A 15922-nucleotide genomic window follows, 5' to 3' on the forward strand; every position below is an offset into this window, starting at 1 on the left:
GTGTGTTTTTGTGGTGCCGACTTCACCGTGGCCCACATCTTCACAGTGTGTGCCGTAGTGCAAGATTTAAATGTGTTTTCTCAGTGAACTGCTACGGAATTTAAACAAGATGCGAATGGATTAAGGAACTCTACACCAACACCAGAGTTCTGTCAGCAGAGCAGATGCAGAGAAACAACCCAATGAAGGGCCAAGACTGCACCCTCCTAACAAAGAGGACCAACTGAAGCGATGGCAGGCAGCATTTTGCTGTCATTTTAAATTGCTCCCTGGATGTTCAGCAAGATGGAGTGGATGATAAAAGAGGTTGAGCCTGATGACAGGATTAAAACCAGCACTCCAACAGTAGTAGAAATCAAACAGGCATTGAAAAAGTTTGGCAAGGGGTCAGAAGTTGTCATAATTACACCGGAAGTGATGAAGATCGACATGGACACCACTGTCAAAATGTTGCATCCTCTATTTGTGAAGGATGATGGAAAGATGCCTAAAAATTCGAGATGTGGTCTCCTGGTGAAATTGCACACCCCCCCCCAACACACACAAAAAGGGAGTATGCCAAAATGCAACAACTGGAGGGGTATCATCATGCTGCTTTCCATCCAAATCAAAGTCTTCACCAGGGTGATGCTGAAAAGAATAAAATTAAAGAATATATCAACTTGAGACTTCAAAAAGAACAAGCAGACTTTCACCCTAATTTTTCAGAATTGTGCACTGACCAATGAACACCTTCTGAATAATCTAGTGTTGAATTGTCAGTACTTCTATATGCAGTTTTCATTGACCTTGAGTAAGCACAGAAGCCACGCGGAAGGAAATGAAGCATTATGGTGTGCCAGCACAAATCATCAAACTCATATGAGAAACATACTGTGATTACATGTGTAGAGTCATTCATGAGGGCTGTGTCCAAGCCAATATCTATGCATTCAAGAGATCAGCAAGCTAATACATTTTACTACCATGTTCTTGATTGATTGTGATTGATATTGTAATGCGAAGAGTGACTAGTAATGTGAAATGACATTAAATTGGATTTATTAAGCGGGTTGGAAGACCTTGACTTTGCTGATGACTTGAGTCTTCTTTCTGACGTACACAGCGAAGTGCAAGCAAAGCTGGAAGGCTTGATAGAACAGGCAAAGAAGGTAGGATTCTGGATTTACTTGAAGACGAAAGCACTAACGATAAATACCACCAAATCAGACCACTATTAAGAAATCAAAGATGTGGATAGTTTCATCTGCATAAGCAGTGTAGTTGTTACACAGGGTGACTCACAACACATTCACATTGCAAACAGCACTTTTGTGCAACTCTATCTAGGGTAGATGAGCAGCAGAACCAAACTCTGCATCTTTAGAAGCTGTATGGGTCAGAGACAGAGAAAGTAACGAAAGTGATCACCTTTGAACTGCAGACGATTGGTTTTGAACATCTACTGGCCAGAAGTGATTTCCAACCAGGAACTCTGGAGGACGGGGCAAATCAAGATGTACATACAAATCAACCGGCAAAAATGCAAGGGAAAAGAAGCTGTCAAGAGTCTTGGATTGGAACTCCAGGGGAAAAGGAAGACCCACGCACTTGTGCCAAAGATCTGTCCATGCTCATACACTGGAAGAGGGAAAGACATGGAGTGAAGTAAAGAGGCTGATTATCAACAGGATGAGATGGTGAGGCTTTGTTAATGACCTGTGTTCGTTTTTTTTTTTTTTTTCAATCTGCTTTATGTCGCACAGACACAGATGTGTCTTATGGAAACAACGCAATAGGAAAGGACTAGGAGTGGGAAGGAAATGGTCCTAGCCTTAAATTAAGGTACAGACCCAGCATTTTGCCTGGTGTGAAAATGGAAAACCACAGAAAACCATCTTCAGGGATGCATACAGTGTGGTTCGAACCTACAATCTCCCGGATCCAAGCTCACAGCTGCCTAACCATGCAGTTGACCTATATTCAATTAGGGAAAACCGGAATTCAGTCAAGTAAATAGACATCTGGCAAATCTGTTCTGAAAGACATGTGCGATTTTATATTTCTACCTTACTCTCTCCAGAACAAATTTTGACTCTCATTAACTGTTCAGGCCTAAACTTCTACTCACCTCAAGATGTGGAGTGTTCTGTGGTCCATCAACATATCCTGGTGGAGGTGTTGGATAAGAACTTCTTTTAGCAGAATCTGCAGCTAATAACTCTGCTAATTCTTTCAGAAAAGGGGGTTTACGTTGTTGCCTTGATCTGTTATAATTCCTCTTCTTTCGTTCATATTCTGATTCTGAAGTCAGGGACAGAGAAGAATCAGACAAACTAATCGGTGAAAGAGAATGACGGCGTGATCTGTGCCGCCTGGCTCTCTTGTACCTCTCACGGCTCGGAGAACGGGATAGTGACCTTTCCCTTGCTGATGATACAGGAGACAGTTCCAACGATAAGCTGGGAGAGGAGAAACGCTCGTATATCGCTGGAGAAAGAGGTCTTGGTGTACTCTTTTGCTCCTCTGCAGATGTACTGTGAAGTTTTAAATCTCCCTCAAATGGTTTTTCTCTGTTTCCAAAGCGGTCTTTTTGTCTTTCCGGTAACCGCCTGTCTACTGATCTCTCATTCTTCCCCAACCGTTCTCTTGATCTTTCTCTGGTGGTGGGGCCCGAAAATCTGGAGGTTCTATCTCTACTGCGACGACTCTTTTCATTAATCTCAGATGTCCTTTCCTGTGTCTGGTTCTGTTCTCGAATAGCTCTCTGCTGTCGAAACCTCATATTGAAATAGCGATTTATTTTTAACTGCTTTTCCTCCCGCAATTTTCTGGCTCTTTCAGTACTAGTTGACCTTGATCGTTTCTTACGTTTGGGAGATACAGATCTCTTATCAATATTCTTAGCCTTTCCTTCTTTTGTATGATCTGAAGAAGAGACTTTACTTTCTACTGCTTCCGTTTTTTCTTGTTTGGTGTCACCTGAGATTATTTTATCATTTTCAGTAGTTACGTCTGATTTGTCTTTTGGAGTGGTTTCAGGTACTATATACTCATCTTCAGTACCAGGGGGCACCGGTTCATTGGGAGCTATGGGAGGCAACTGTTTAAAAAAATTACCTTCGTGATCAATATTTTCCTCTGACTTGTTCTCTTCTCGTAGTTTTTTATACAGGTTAGGATGAGGATAACTAACTACTGATACTTCCATTTTCAATTTTTCTGCAGTCACTTGTTGCACAGAATTACTTTCAACTGGTTTATCTTTGCTGCCACCTACACTGTCATCCTTTCTGTTTCCATGCTCTCCCTGCCTGTCTTCCAATTTCTTCGCTTGGTCTATTCTTTCACCCCTATCAGATTCTTTTCTCCTTTCTTCCTCCCCTTCTCTCACAGACCCTGAGACCTTCTCTGAACTTTTATCCTTGTTTCCTCTGTCATAAGATCTTCCTTTAATTGGTTTTCTCTCTAAGCTTTTCTCTCTATGAAGGACCCTCGTATTTCTACGACTATCATCTTCCTTTTCTTGACTTCTTTCCCTATGAACACGATTGTCTCTTTTTTCAGGAGTTTTACGGTAACGAGCGTATCTTCTACTATTAAGAAGCCTTTCCCTACGACTTTCATCCCTTTTCTCAAGACTTTTTTCCCTGTGAACACGATTATCATCTCTTTTCTCATTACTTCTTTCCTTCCGAACATGATTATCATCCTTTCTTTCAAGACTTCCTTCCCTATGAACACGATTATCCTCTCTTTTCTCTTGTACCCTTTCTCCACGAGTACGCTTAGGATCGCTATTCTCTAAACTTCTCTCCCTACGTGGACTTCTTGCCCTTTGATTACGACTGGCATCCCTTCTATCAGAACTTCTTCCCCGTCGGGAACGACCGTCGTCCTTTTTATCTAGACTACTGACCTCTGGAACACTTCTATCTGTCTGACTGCCTCGCCTACTGTTGCGGCTATCACCTTCCGTCCTATCCTTCCTATCATCTGTAACCCTGTCTCGTCTGTCATAAGTTCTCCTCCTTGTGTCTGTCCAACTCCTGATTCTTCTATCATCCCTACCTCTGTCTTTCCTTTCATCTGAATTTCTATCACTTCGTGATCTGGTCTCTTTATTACTCTTCTCTGTTTTATTTTCATTACCATCATCATTCCCTTCATCTATCCAAGAATCTACAATATCCAAACCCTCTAAGAATTCCTCTCGAAAAAAATCGTCAAAGAAGTCACTTGGTGGATCACCTTCGCCCGCAACTCTACGTTCCTCATTGCTAGTGGATACAATATCATTTCCACATCCCTCATTGCTAGTAGTCACAATATTATTTCCATATCCCTCATTGCTAGTGGACATAGTATTATTTCCACATCCCTCACTGCTATAGGATGCAATATTATTTCCATCCTTTCCTGGCATCTTCATTATATCACCACATCTATCACTGTCTGCCAATTTGCAGGTTTCACTACAGGTCTCTTGTCCAGAAACAACTTCAGTGGCAACCTCTGTACATGTTTGTTGTCCTGAAACTTCTTCAGTGTCTACCTCTGTACATATTTGTTGTCCTGAAACTTCTTCAGTGGCCACCTCTGTACAAGTCTGTTGTTCAGAAATTTCTTTAGTAGCTACCTCTGTACAGGTTTGCAGTCCTGAAACTTCTTCAGCAGTTACCTTTGTGTCTCCTTGCTCCATGTTTCCCTTATTGTTTTGATCTCCAATCTGGATGTTTGCTATCTGTAGTTGCCTTCTTCCAACTCTATGGTTTAGCACGAACTTAAGGTACTCTGAAAAAAGAAAAAAAAAGAAATAAAATAACTAAGAAACGCAGCAAGAACAACATTATATATATTTCACGATCATTAAATCAATTCTGATTAGTAATTGGAAACCAAAAAGGATATGATTTATAAAACCACATGAATGACCAAAACAGATAGCAGGGTACAGTAAATAAGGATTAAAAAACAGTCAATCTACAATCCGACAATGCAGTCAACCAAGTGAAGAAGGCGATGATCAGGCAATATTAGCCCTCTTCTGGGCAAGCCCTTTTTGTGCAACAGTCGAACAAGTGAGGCCCGATGAACCCGATGGGTCTTTAAGCACCTCTCTGCGGTAAACATGAATTATTTGGTGGTGATAATGGATACCGGTATTCCTAACAGTTAAACTTAATTGTTTAGAGAATTTCTTATATTACAATACCACTTCATAAATTGTAAAAATAATATATAGAAATATAAGAACAATTCAATCGATTCATTGTGTCAATTTCTAGTACATTATAAACAAATTCACTCATATGCCTTTGTTTCATATATGCCACGTCTTTCAAATCAAAGGCCTAGTTTATTCTGTCCATATATGGCACACTTTGAACATTATTATTTCTTGTCACATACATTGCTTATTTTTACTGTGTTCATCCCTGACTGCTTCACTTGATGCAAGTTATTTTTGAATGTTATAGGCAAGGTTATGTATTTAGATTTAATCATGTGTACGAGGGGCGTTTGAAAAGTCTGTGCAAAAATAAAAACTACTTACATGTTTGGGGTAAACCATTTTAATTTTTCGACATAGTATCCTTTTAGGCTTATACACTTCGTCCAACGATGTTCTAGTTTGTTGATCCCCTCCAAATAATAGGATTTGTCCAAGTCTGCAAAATATCCATTAGTGTTTGCAATCACCTCCTCGTTTGAATAAAATCTTTGTCCCTGCATCAAAAAAGGCGAAGACCGTTCCTTCAGCCGGAAAGTTTATGGTGACTGTCTTTTGGGATTCGCAAGGGATAATCCTCATAGACTATCTGGAAAAGGGTAAAACTATTACAGGTGCATATTATTCATCGTTATTGGACCGTTTGAAAACCGAGCTGCAAGAAAAACGCCCGCGACTGGCCCACAAAAAAGTTCTTTTCCATCATACAACGCACCAGCACACACCTCAGCAGTTGTGGTTGCAAAATTAATGGAAATAGGATTCCAACTTGTTTCTCTCTCTCACACACACACACGCACGCACGCACGCACGCACGCACACACACACACACACACACACACACACACACACCAACTTTCAAAAAGAGAAATCCAGAAGATTCTAAAATGGAAAAATTTTAACAACGCGCGCATTCGTCGCAAAGTCTTGAGAAATAGTGAAAAAGGACGGCAAGCGGGGAGATTACAAACAATACTAATACAAGTAGAATACAAGTTATGATCACCTCTGAAATTAAATACTTACACAAAGTTACATCTTGACGAGTGCTCATTTGTTTTCACTTAACACTGGGAACAGTTCACAAAGTACACAAAACAGTGTTTTTCTGCAATTTAACTTGTGGGTCACAATATGAATGTCACAGTCAAAATTAAAATAAACATGTACACTTATTTACAAAATTCTGTCAAGTTCACAGTATGCAGGCTATTATCCATCACAGGTTGGAGAGGACAGATGGAGATGAGTGGCTTTCTTTGCTTTCTTCAGAAATTCTGGAGAAAAACTACTCGAGTAACATGGACCAGTACTTCTGGTTTTCAAAAGAGAAATAGAATCCAGAATTTCATTTGACATTGAGGACCTAAACTGATTCTGGTTCTTTTTCATCAAGCTGAACACATGTTCACACTCAGCATTGCTGTGCGGTAGAGTCAGAACAAAAAGCATTAGCCTGGATATCCTATCATATTTAGGAACACCATCAGCTCCATGATTGTTCATCAAGCGAGCCCATTTGGTGTCATCTGTCAGATTCTCACTCTCAACAGTAGCACAGTCATCAATCTGAAGAGCTACAAATTGGTTCTGAAGCACATTCATTACATCCTCAAACAACTCACTGTCCTTTCTCGGCAGCAATGATGGAAATCTTTCTATACAGAACTGTACAGAAGAAAACTGGGCATCTTCAATTTTCGAAACATCTGCAACCTTTGCATGTTCCAGTACTTCATCACTGAGAGGGAACTTGTTAAAAATATAATCGCATGCTGTGCAGAAGTAACTCCAGGCAGATGAAAAGAATGCTGATTTATCTCTATCATTAAGTTTCTTCACCAAGTTCATTGTCTCAACGCCAATGACTAGCTTATCATTGTCTCTCTGATTCTCAGTAGAATGGTATGGAACTTTTAATAAAAGAGAACTTTTGATCACTTTTGGTTTAACAAATCTGGAAAGCAGCTGCTTTAACAGGTTCGTCATTAATTCTAGTAGTTTATGAATGTGAGGGGAAGCACTCTAAAGTGTAGATTTAAGATTCTCAAATAAAGGAATGACAGCATACAGGAAGGCACAGCATGCCTTATTTAAGCCTGATGACAGAACCATAAAAAAATTTTCTTCACGATTTTGAATAATGTTCTTATTCTTTAGCACAGGAGTGTCAAATTTTGAGACACGTGCAAATCTTTTGGGAGCGACCAATTCTGATGACACAGTAGCTTTCCTCTTTTCATGATCTTTGGAACTACCAGGCTCGGCTTTTGGGATCGTAAATGATGTTAACCTAGTAGTTGATGCACACTGAGCATTGACAAGCACCTCATCTTTAAAGAAACCCAGTAGTGGAGCCCATTGCTCCAACAGCCTCCGCAGACACCTTCCTACCGATAGCCATCTTTTGCAAACATGTTTCAGTATCTTCTTAGTTTCCTTGTTGTGAAGCTCTTGGAATTTCTTAAGGCGTTCCTTCCTCTTACAACTCTTTCCTAAATAATAAAAAATGTCGACTAATAATTCATCAACTTTAACAGGCAAACTGCTTGCACCTTTCTCAGCAGCCAAGTTAATCAAATGGCATGAGCAACCGAGTACAAAGACAGATGACTGTGCTTCCCTTAAAACAGCAGCAACTCCATTCTTTTTTCCAATCATGACTGGAGCATTGTCGGAACAGAACACTACACAATTTTGAATTGGTATTTTGTAACTCTCTAATTGTGAAATTATCAAATTACCAATATTATGTCCCGTTGAATCACCCACCAAGGCTGGGACAGACAACACTGAGCTAACTATCTTTTTCTGCTTTCCCACAAAACAGGTGACGACAATAGGGTAAAGCTTCGCATTACTTTCATTACTCCCATCTGTAGCTAAAGAAAATGGTTCACGTTGCATATAACCAACAAGTTCACTTCTTGAATCTGTAGCCATTTCCTTTAAAATGTACGTGGTTTTCATACGACCACAGCCATATTTTTTTTTGCAATTTCTGAACCTGGAAACATTTTCCTGAACAGAGCATCAGCATGATCGGCAGCAGCTAAAGGGACATTATGTTCAATTAAAAATGAAGTGAATAAGCATTCCGCTCTTACTATATCAAGGTCAGCTCCAGAAGATGTAAAAAGCGAATTAATTTTCTGACTGCTATCCTTAAATTTTGTATTAGAGACGTGTTTAATAGACTTAATGTGATTTACTAATTCTGTTCTACCTCCGTGAGAAACGAGCACATGGTACAGAATGCGAATGTTTCGCCTTTTCGTGATCGTATAAAACAAGGAAATTCAGTAGAATATGCCTCCCTAAAAGATTGATAATATTGTTTCTTAGTTGAACTCATTATGAACACCACTAGAAATACTAAATCTTTTACAAATTCGCTACACAATTTCACCAGTTTCAGAACAACCGCCAATGTTACTCATAATCTCACACCCACACGCCACACACAAACAACACTACGCAGTTACTAAAACGTTATATATAAATTCACAGCCTGCTACTTTTCACTGATTTACTTCCTTCTAAAACACAGCCTGCTACTTGTTTGGGAATATCTCAGAGAATGAAGTAGTAGTTCAGCAGTTGAGGTCGAACAGGCGACAAAATCACGACGATAATCGATAATGTGATTATCGATACCGTACATTTACCGGTCGAATTTCAGCTACTATCGAAAGTCAAACAAATCAGATTTTGACGCAGAAAGCGAAAAAAAGTGCTGATATTGAAAATCCGTACAATAACGTTGTTCATCCGTACAACCGCAAAACACACTCAAAATCCATACATTTTATGGAAAAACCGGAAAACTTGGCAGGTATGCCCTTGGTAACCCATTGTTTAGAATGTTGTTTGGTCTCAGGAGCATACTAATGTATCCATGTTTCATCAACAGTGACAAAACGACGCTTAAACTCCTCCGGATTCTTCTGGAACAGCTGCAAATCATTCTAGCAACACTTCACACGATTCCGTTTTTGGTCAAGCGTGAGCAATCGCGGCACCCATCTTGCGGATAGCTTTCTCATGTCCAAATGTTTATGCAAAATATTATGTACCCGTTCAGTCGAGATGCCCACAGCACTAGGAATCTCACGCACCTTAACTCTTCTGTCATCCATCACCATATCATGGATTTGATCAATGATTTCTGGATTCATAACCTCCACAAGCCGTCCAGAATGTTCAGCGTTACTTGTGTCCATATGGCCAGTCCGAAACTTTTGAAACCACTTATAAACTGTTCTAATCGAAGATGCAGAATCACCACAATGGTTATCAAGCTTCACTTTAGTCTCCTGAGGCGTTTTGCCTTTCATAAATCACCACACAAAATTCTTTTTCATCCATTTCTTAAAAAATCATTCGACTTCCTTGATTCACACGAATGCCAAACACAAAGAAATACACCAATATGGCTGAAACTTGGAGTGCGTTCATTCAAGAGATGGTACTAACTAAACATGACCTCGATACATGCCAGTGCCGCCATCTCTCGGACTTTTTAAACCACCTTCGTATATAGCTCATATATTATACCGGTACTGTAGGTAAGGTTATGTTTTCCACTTGTATATAATCTTTCATTTGTTCCACATCAAACAGGAAACAGTTGCATGTGTGTTGACTTACGTGAACTTTGGAACCTTGATGTACCAAGGACATCTGCACAGTATTCTACGTCTTTCTATTGTCTGCGCGAAACTACAATGGGCTTGATTTTTAAGAAAGCAAGATGTTCGGTGTTGCCAAGTCTTGTTACTGAACAAAGGCCTCCTCACAGCAAAGTCAAGTACTGCACATTAAAGAATTCAACCGGATATTCAAAGGGAAAAAAAAAAAAAAAAAAAAAAAAAAGCCTATGTAATGCATAATTAATATTGGTATTCCCAACAAGAACAAATATTTATCAATGTCAATAATTGTAATTCCAATTAGACAATTGCCCATTTACAATAACCAAAAACCAACACAACAAATAAGAGGATTCATGCAAATATTTAATGTCACACCCGAGATGATGATGATAATACACTGAAGAAAATGGAAATTGCAACACTCAGAAGGAGTGGTGCTACATTGCTGCAATTGAACATGCAGGACGAGGTTGGTTGTGATTCGATGAATATACTTTCAGGTCCCTCTGACCGCAAGTTTGGACAACAATCAATACAGCATGTGCCCACCACGAGCTGCAATACATTGATGAATTCGTCGAGTTATGGAGTCAATAAGGCCCTGGATCGCTTCCTGAGGAAATGTGGCCCATGCTTGCTGCACTGCGCAGGTCAGCTGTTCCAGAGTTGTGGGTGGCTGAGGACGGTTGGCCAGTTGTCGACCCATCATGTGCCACACATGCTCAATAGGACTGAGGTCCGGGGATCTGGCGGGCCATTCTAAGGTTGTGATGTCGTGGAGAGCTTCTCTGGAGATGCGTGCAGTATGAACCCGAGCATTGTCCTGCTGAAACATCCCATTAGCAATGTTCGCCATCATAGGGACAACCACTGGATTGAGTACCCTATCAACGTACTGTCGAGCAGTCATAGTGCCCTCAACCTCAACAAGCACTAATTATGATTTCACATTAAAGCCAATAGCTCCCCAGACCATAATGCTTGGTGTTGGCCCTGTGTGGCTCTCGACAATAAGATCTGGGCGGCCCCTCTCCCCGGCATGTCGGCGCACACGATTCCGGCGATCACTGCGGGAAAGACAGAAGCGCGATTCATCACTAAAGACGACCGTATGCCATTCTTCGACCCATATTGATCTTTCTCCGACACCAGGCCAGCCTTACACGTCGCTGTTGTGGGGTCAAAGGAACACCTTCTGCAGGGACACGGGCTCGTTAGCCAGCTGCATGCAGGCGATTACCAACTGTTTGTTGTGTAACGTGGAGTGCCACAGCTGCTCGAATTTGCGCTGCTGTTGCATGGGGTTCCATCCGGGCCATCGAATGATGCGGCGATCCTCTCTCACAGTTGTCTGTCGCGCTGGGCCTGTGCCAGGTCTATAAGTGTAGGTACCTTCATTTGACCACTGCTGCCATACACGTACCGTAGATGCCTGTCGGCCAATACGTGCAGCGACAGTCCTTAGTGATAATCCAGCCTCACACGGCCCAATTATCCGAGCCCTCTCAAACGGCGACAGTTGTCGTCGCGGCATGTTTGACAGGGAACACTTCGCTGCACAGACTGCAAGTCAACTACGCTACACCAGAGTCCGTATACTGGAGTTGAGCCCTCCGTGACCAATCACGCGGGCAGAGACCTGTAGCAACAATCCAATGGGTCTGAAACTTTGATCGTTTTCACACCTACATGGCATCGTTCCATATCTTGAAAATTAACACAAATGACCAATGCCTTCATGGTGTTGCAATTTCCATTTTCTTAAGTGTAATAAGAAGAACCTGCAACAAATTCAGAATCCGCATACTTTCAGTACAAGGAACACAATTTTGCGACTAAGATCACCGACTCTGGTGGATATCGCATCTACAAAGGAAAACCTCCAACCAAGCTTAGAAAAAGTAATTTACGTATCTTGGGAATCGCATTTCTAGTACACAACAGTATCAAGAATTCTGTGATAGATTTCACATCACTCTCGAAACACCCCTCCCAACTCAAAGTTAAATGCGCCAACAAAGCCTACAACTTGTGAATGCATATGGCCCAGTTAACACTGACCCTGACACGAACAATGTTGAAAAGTTCTGGTCAAAACTTGAACGGGCACTCACCGAGATCTCTCGATACCATGTCAAGATCCTCCTTGGAGATTTCAATGCACAAATTGGCAGAGAACAAGAGCACAGACACATCATTGGGAATTTCTCAGCACACTAAAAGACAAAGGATCTTAGGTCCGGTCAGTTTAGTCTGCCAGTTCCTCTTTAACTTCTATCAGCTTGGCACCTGAGGTTCCGTCTTGGTTCGAGACCATTCTAGACCCACCTATGTAACCACAGATTTTTCATGTAAGATCCTTTTTTGACACACTGCTTTAACAAGAGCCTTGGTCATTTTATATTAATCAACCTCATATCATAATTTATTATGACAATCATGGACATGAAAGTGAAGCAAGCTGATATAAAAACTCTATTTGAGTACTTTGTTTTTAATGCCAAGACACCAGTGACCTATAAACTCAACCTGCCTACTTTGTTTAAATTGGCAATTACTATATTTTAATCATTATTTCTGTTAAGTACAAAGCTGTATGCCAAATAGAATGTTCTAACACCATCATTGTATATACTTTTGTGGAATGACTTATAATTGAATACCTGTTTTTTAGCCTCATGAAACTTAATTACAATATCTATTTTATATAATGTATTAAACTGTGTGTAAACAAAAAAAATATTACACTTATTTAGTACTGAAAAATTGACAACTGTATACATTTTACTACAAAGCGTATTGTACAAAGATTTTTTAGCATATCTCTCAATTATAATTATTATGGGGTACACCTCATCATATAAAACATACACGATTACCAATTCACGTTTGTATAAACATTTTAGCCCTAATAGGAATAATTTTGTAAATTATTGGTATAATTTTACTTCTTCTTAAGACGCTGTCTCCGAGAGGAGGTTGGCGATCCACGTAACTAGCTCTGATCTTGACAGCGCAGAATGGAATGCCATTTCTGAAGTACAGCAGTGCCATCTTCGAAGGTCTTTCAGCCATAAATTTCTTCTCCCAACAGATCTCTTCCCCTGTATCTTCCCTCTGATAATAAGCTTTAATAACTGATACCTCTCACGATATGTCCTAGATATTGATTTTTCCTCTGTTTTATGGTGAGCAGTAGTTCTTTTTGCTTTTTCATCTGACGAAGGACCTCGGCATTTGAGATTTTCATTACCCAGGATATCCGCAAGAGACTGCGATACAGGAACATTTCGAAGGCATCAATACGTTTTTCTATGATTGGAATAATTTTACTAGAGATGTAAATTTTAATGTATTTCTAATGTCTTTATTTTCTTTTCTTGGCTGAAGATGACATACAATTTCTGTCGAAACCGGTCCCATATGACTAAATGAAATGTGAAGATTTAACAGACTTGTGGAATCTATCACATAATTTTCTTCAGTATTGAATAGGTGGACCTTATAATTCCCTTGTTAATTTGTGATACTTTTACCAGGAAACAGATCCTGATATGTCTCGGCATCCGTTTTTGAGTCAACAAACGGCACTACACCCAGTGCACATGGGAATCTCATTCTGTCTACAGTGATTTCATAATATCTACTTTGTGGTATATTGGAAATATAACTGCCATATGAAACGGTTTTCAAAAATGCTAAGGTGCCGAATTTCGTCGGGGGATTACTTTTGCATGCCAGTAAATCTATCAACATGAGGTTGGCATACTTCAGTACCTTCATATATCACCGGACTGAGCCAGGATCAAACCGCACAACTTGACCTCAGAACGCCAACACACTACTGCCTAAGCTACTCAGCAACCATGAGTTCCTTAGAATGAGTAAGGACAAATATTTGAGAATCATTCCTAGGATAATCAGAAAAGGAAATGTGTCTCACTTGAATATTGGGATTTAATTTATTCTCCAATTTCATGATACCTCTTACATCCAAGTCAACATTTTAGAGAGTCTTTATGGAGATGGTAAATGTCAACTTATTCTACATACGTGTTGTACTTTCCAACCCATGCAATGATGGCAATATACCAGAATTTTTTTTTTTTTCCGGAGATTTGTTGTTGGCTTCAATCCCTCTGTGGGCGGGGGCAGTAGAATAACACCCACAGTATCCCTGCCTTTCATAACAGGTGACTAAAAGGGGCCCCAGGTTTCAACTTCAGAGCATGGGTTGGCAACCATGGGGCCCTAAGCCGAGTCCTGGCATTGCTTACGCTTACTTGTGCCAGGCTCCTCACTTTCATCTATCCTATCCGACCTCCCTTGGTCAACGCTTGTTCTCTTCCGACCCCAGCAGCATTACATATGGAGGAGGGAATCTTTCATTTTCACGCCCTTCGTGACCCTAGTCTTTCATTGGCCAATATCATTTTTCGACAAGATGGATCCCTTCCACTTTTACTCTGATTAGTGTTATATAGAGGATAGTTGCATAGTTGTACTTCCCCTTAAAAGAACCACCACCACCACCACCACCACCTTGTTGGCTTCAATAGCAAAGCATCTCATTGGTCCAATTTCAGTATACATGCTGAGCAAGGTGAAGCAATGAACGTTAGGCTTTATTTACAATACGTACAGCACTTTGAACATTGTGCAGACAGTCTAGCACTTCAACAGAATAGCACAGAACCTCAATGACACCCATCTACCAAAAGTTTTATCCTTTTAAAATCTGCAGAATAAGCACTTACAAGGAGGACCAAAACGAAGACCCTTCTTGAATTCTTTAAACGGTGCAACTGAGAAAAACACAGTTTTTCTTTCATTTCCATGTCTAACAGATTTTGGTTGAAAGTAAAGGAATTCCTTGGAATGAAGTCCATGAAGAGCATTAGACCGAATGATTGTTAAATGTTACAAACTAATCAAGAGAATGAAGTATAGCAAAATCCTACAAAATGATGAATTACTGGCCCATGCACATAAGTTCAGCAAAGCAAAACATGAAGGGTTAGGATTCATATGCGTGTGTAAGTACATTACCCGGTAATTTATTACCGTTGATCATTAATGCTTTGGTTCTGGTGACAAGCAGAACAGTGTAGCAGCCGAGCACAGTCAGATGTCAGAAAGAGGGGTATACGGATCATCTCTCAAGAATTGGATGCCACTATAAAAGATAACACACCGGGAACCTTAAAAATGAAATTCTCACAGATTTTCTCCACGACAATAACACCAAACTGTAGTTATATATTCCCATATTCCTCTGATTTAAGGGCAAAGATATTCCGTACCAGTATTCACTAAATTTACTTGCAGTCTACCCTTACATAAATACATAACGTGCTCGAAACACCGACGCAAACTACAGCTGACAATCCATGGAACGGACAGAAACTCACATCGGATGTTGGAGAAGAAAAACCCCTAAAATGAAACAGATTCCCTAAAGCTTCGCTCTGAAAATAATCTAACAAAAAACACATATATCAATGCCCATTACTCACCAAGTCCACCATGATTGATATTCTGAATGCTTCCGTGGTACTACCATGATACATTACATGTTACCAAAGAGTGTACATATACACATTTTAAGAAACAGGAAATAATAATTAGAGAAAATGCGCACAATGTGCATAAATGGTGCAGACAATATGCTTAGTTGACTCTAGCCAAATAGCTTAGTATGATAATAGTGGAAACTCTCCTCACTTAGCACGCAGAGCAGCGGCGACAGCACGTAGTGCTGCCATCTAGCGGCTCGCAGGGAACACTAACATAACGCGCCATTCAAACACTACACATTTCGACTTCCAACCCAACGAAATACTGATTTTAAGACGTTTGCGTCGTTCTTGTAACATAATATAGGGAAGGAAAAAGGTGGATATTGATCTGAATGAACCAGGGATAAGAATAAAACAAATGTATTATCAAATTAAAACATTAGATCGTCATGTTATGACTAGGGCCTACAGTCTTCAAGAGCAAATCACACATGCAATATCTTTTTAAACTTGGTATTTTTACAGGCAATATTTTT

General features: G+C 40.2%; 1 protein-coding gene across 4 annotated transcripts in view; it reads right to left on the reverse strand.

Annotated features, from left to right (window-relative positions):
- Positions 1-15438, reverse strand: part of LOC136883449 (calponin homology domain-containing protein DDB_G0272472) — a 113514-nt gene extending 98076 nt beyond the window's left edge. The window contains exons 1-3 of one of the 4 annotated variants that reach the window (XM_067155744.2): positions 15171-15292; positions 14917-15043; positions 2111-4773 (exon numbers count right to left, since the gene is read on the reverse strand). In XM_067155744.2, coding sequence (XP_067011845.2) covers positions 2111-4773; positions 14917-14941 — 2688 coding nt within the window. In that variant the 5' untranslated portion in view covers positions 14942-15043; positions 15171-15292. Of the gene's footprint in view, positions 1-2110; positions 4774-5536; positions 5617-14916; positions 15044-15170; positions 15293-15383 lie in introns of those variants that run through there. The other 3 variants (XM_067155745.2, XM_067155747.2, XM_067155748.2) reach the window with 3 other exon arrangements.
- Between the last annotated feature and the right edge of the window lie 484 nt (positions 15439-15922).

Source organism: Anabrus simplex, chromosome 11 (genome assembly GCF_040414725.1).
Source record: "Anabrus simplex isolate iqAnaSimp1 chromosome 11, ASM4041472v1, whole genome shotgun sequence".
In the NCBI taxonomy this organism is placed as follows: domain Eukaryota; kingdom Metazoa; phylum Arthropoda; class Insecta; order Orthoptera; family Tettigoniidae; genus Anabrus; species Anabrus simplex.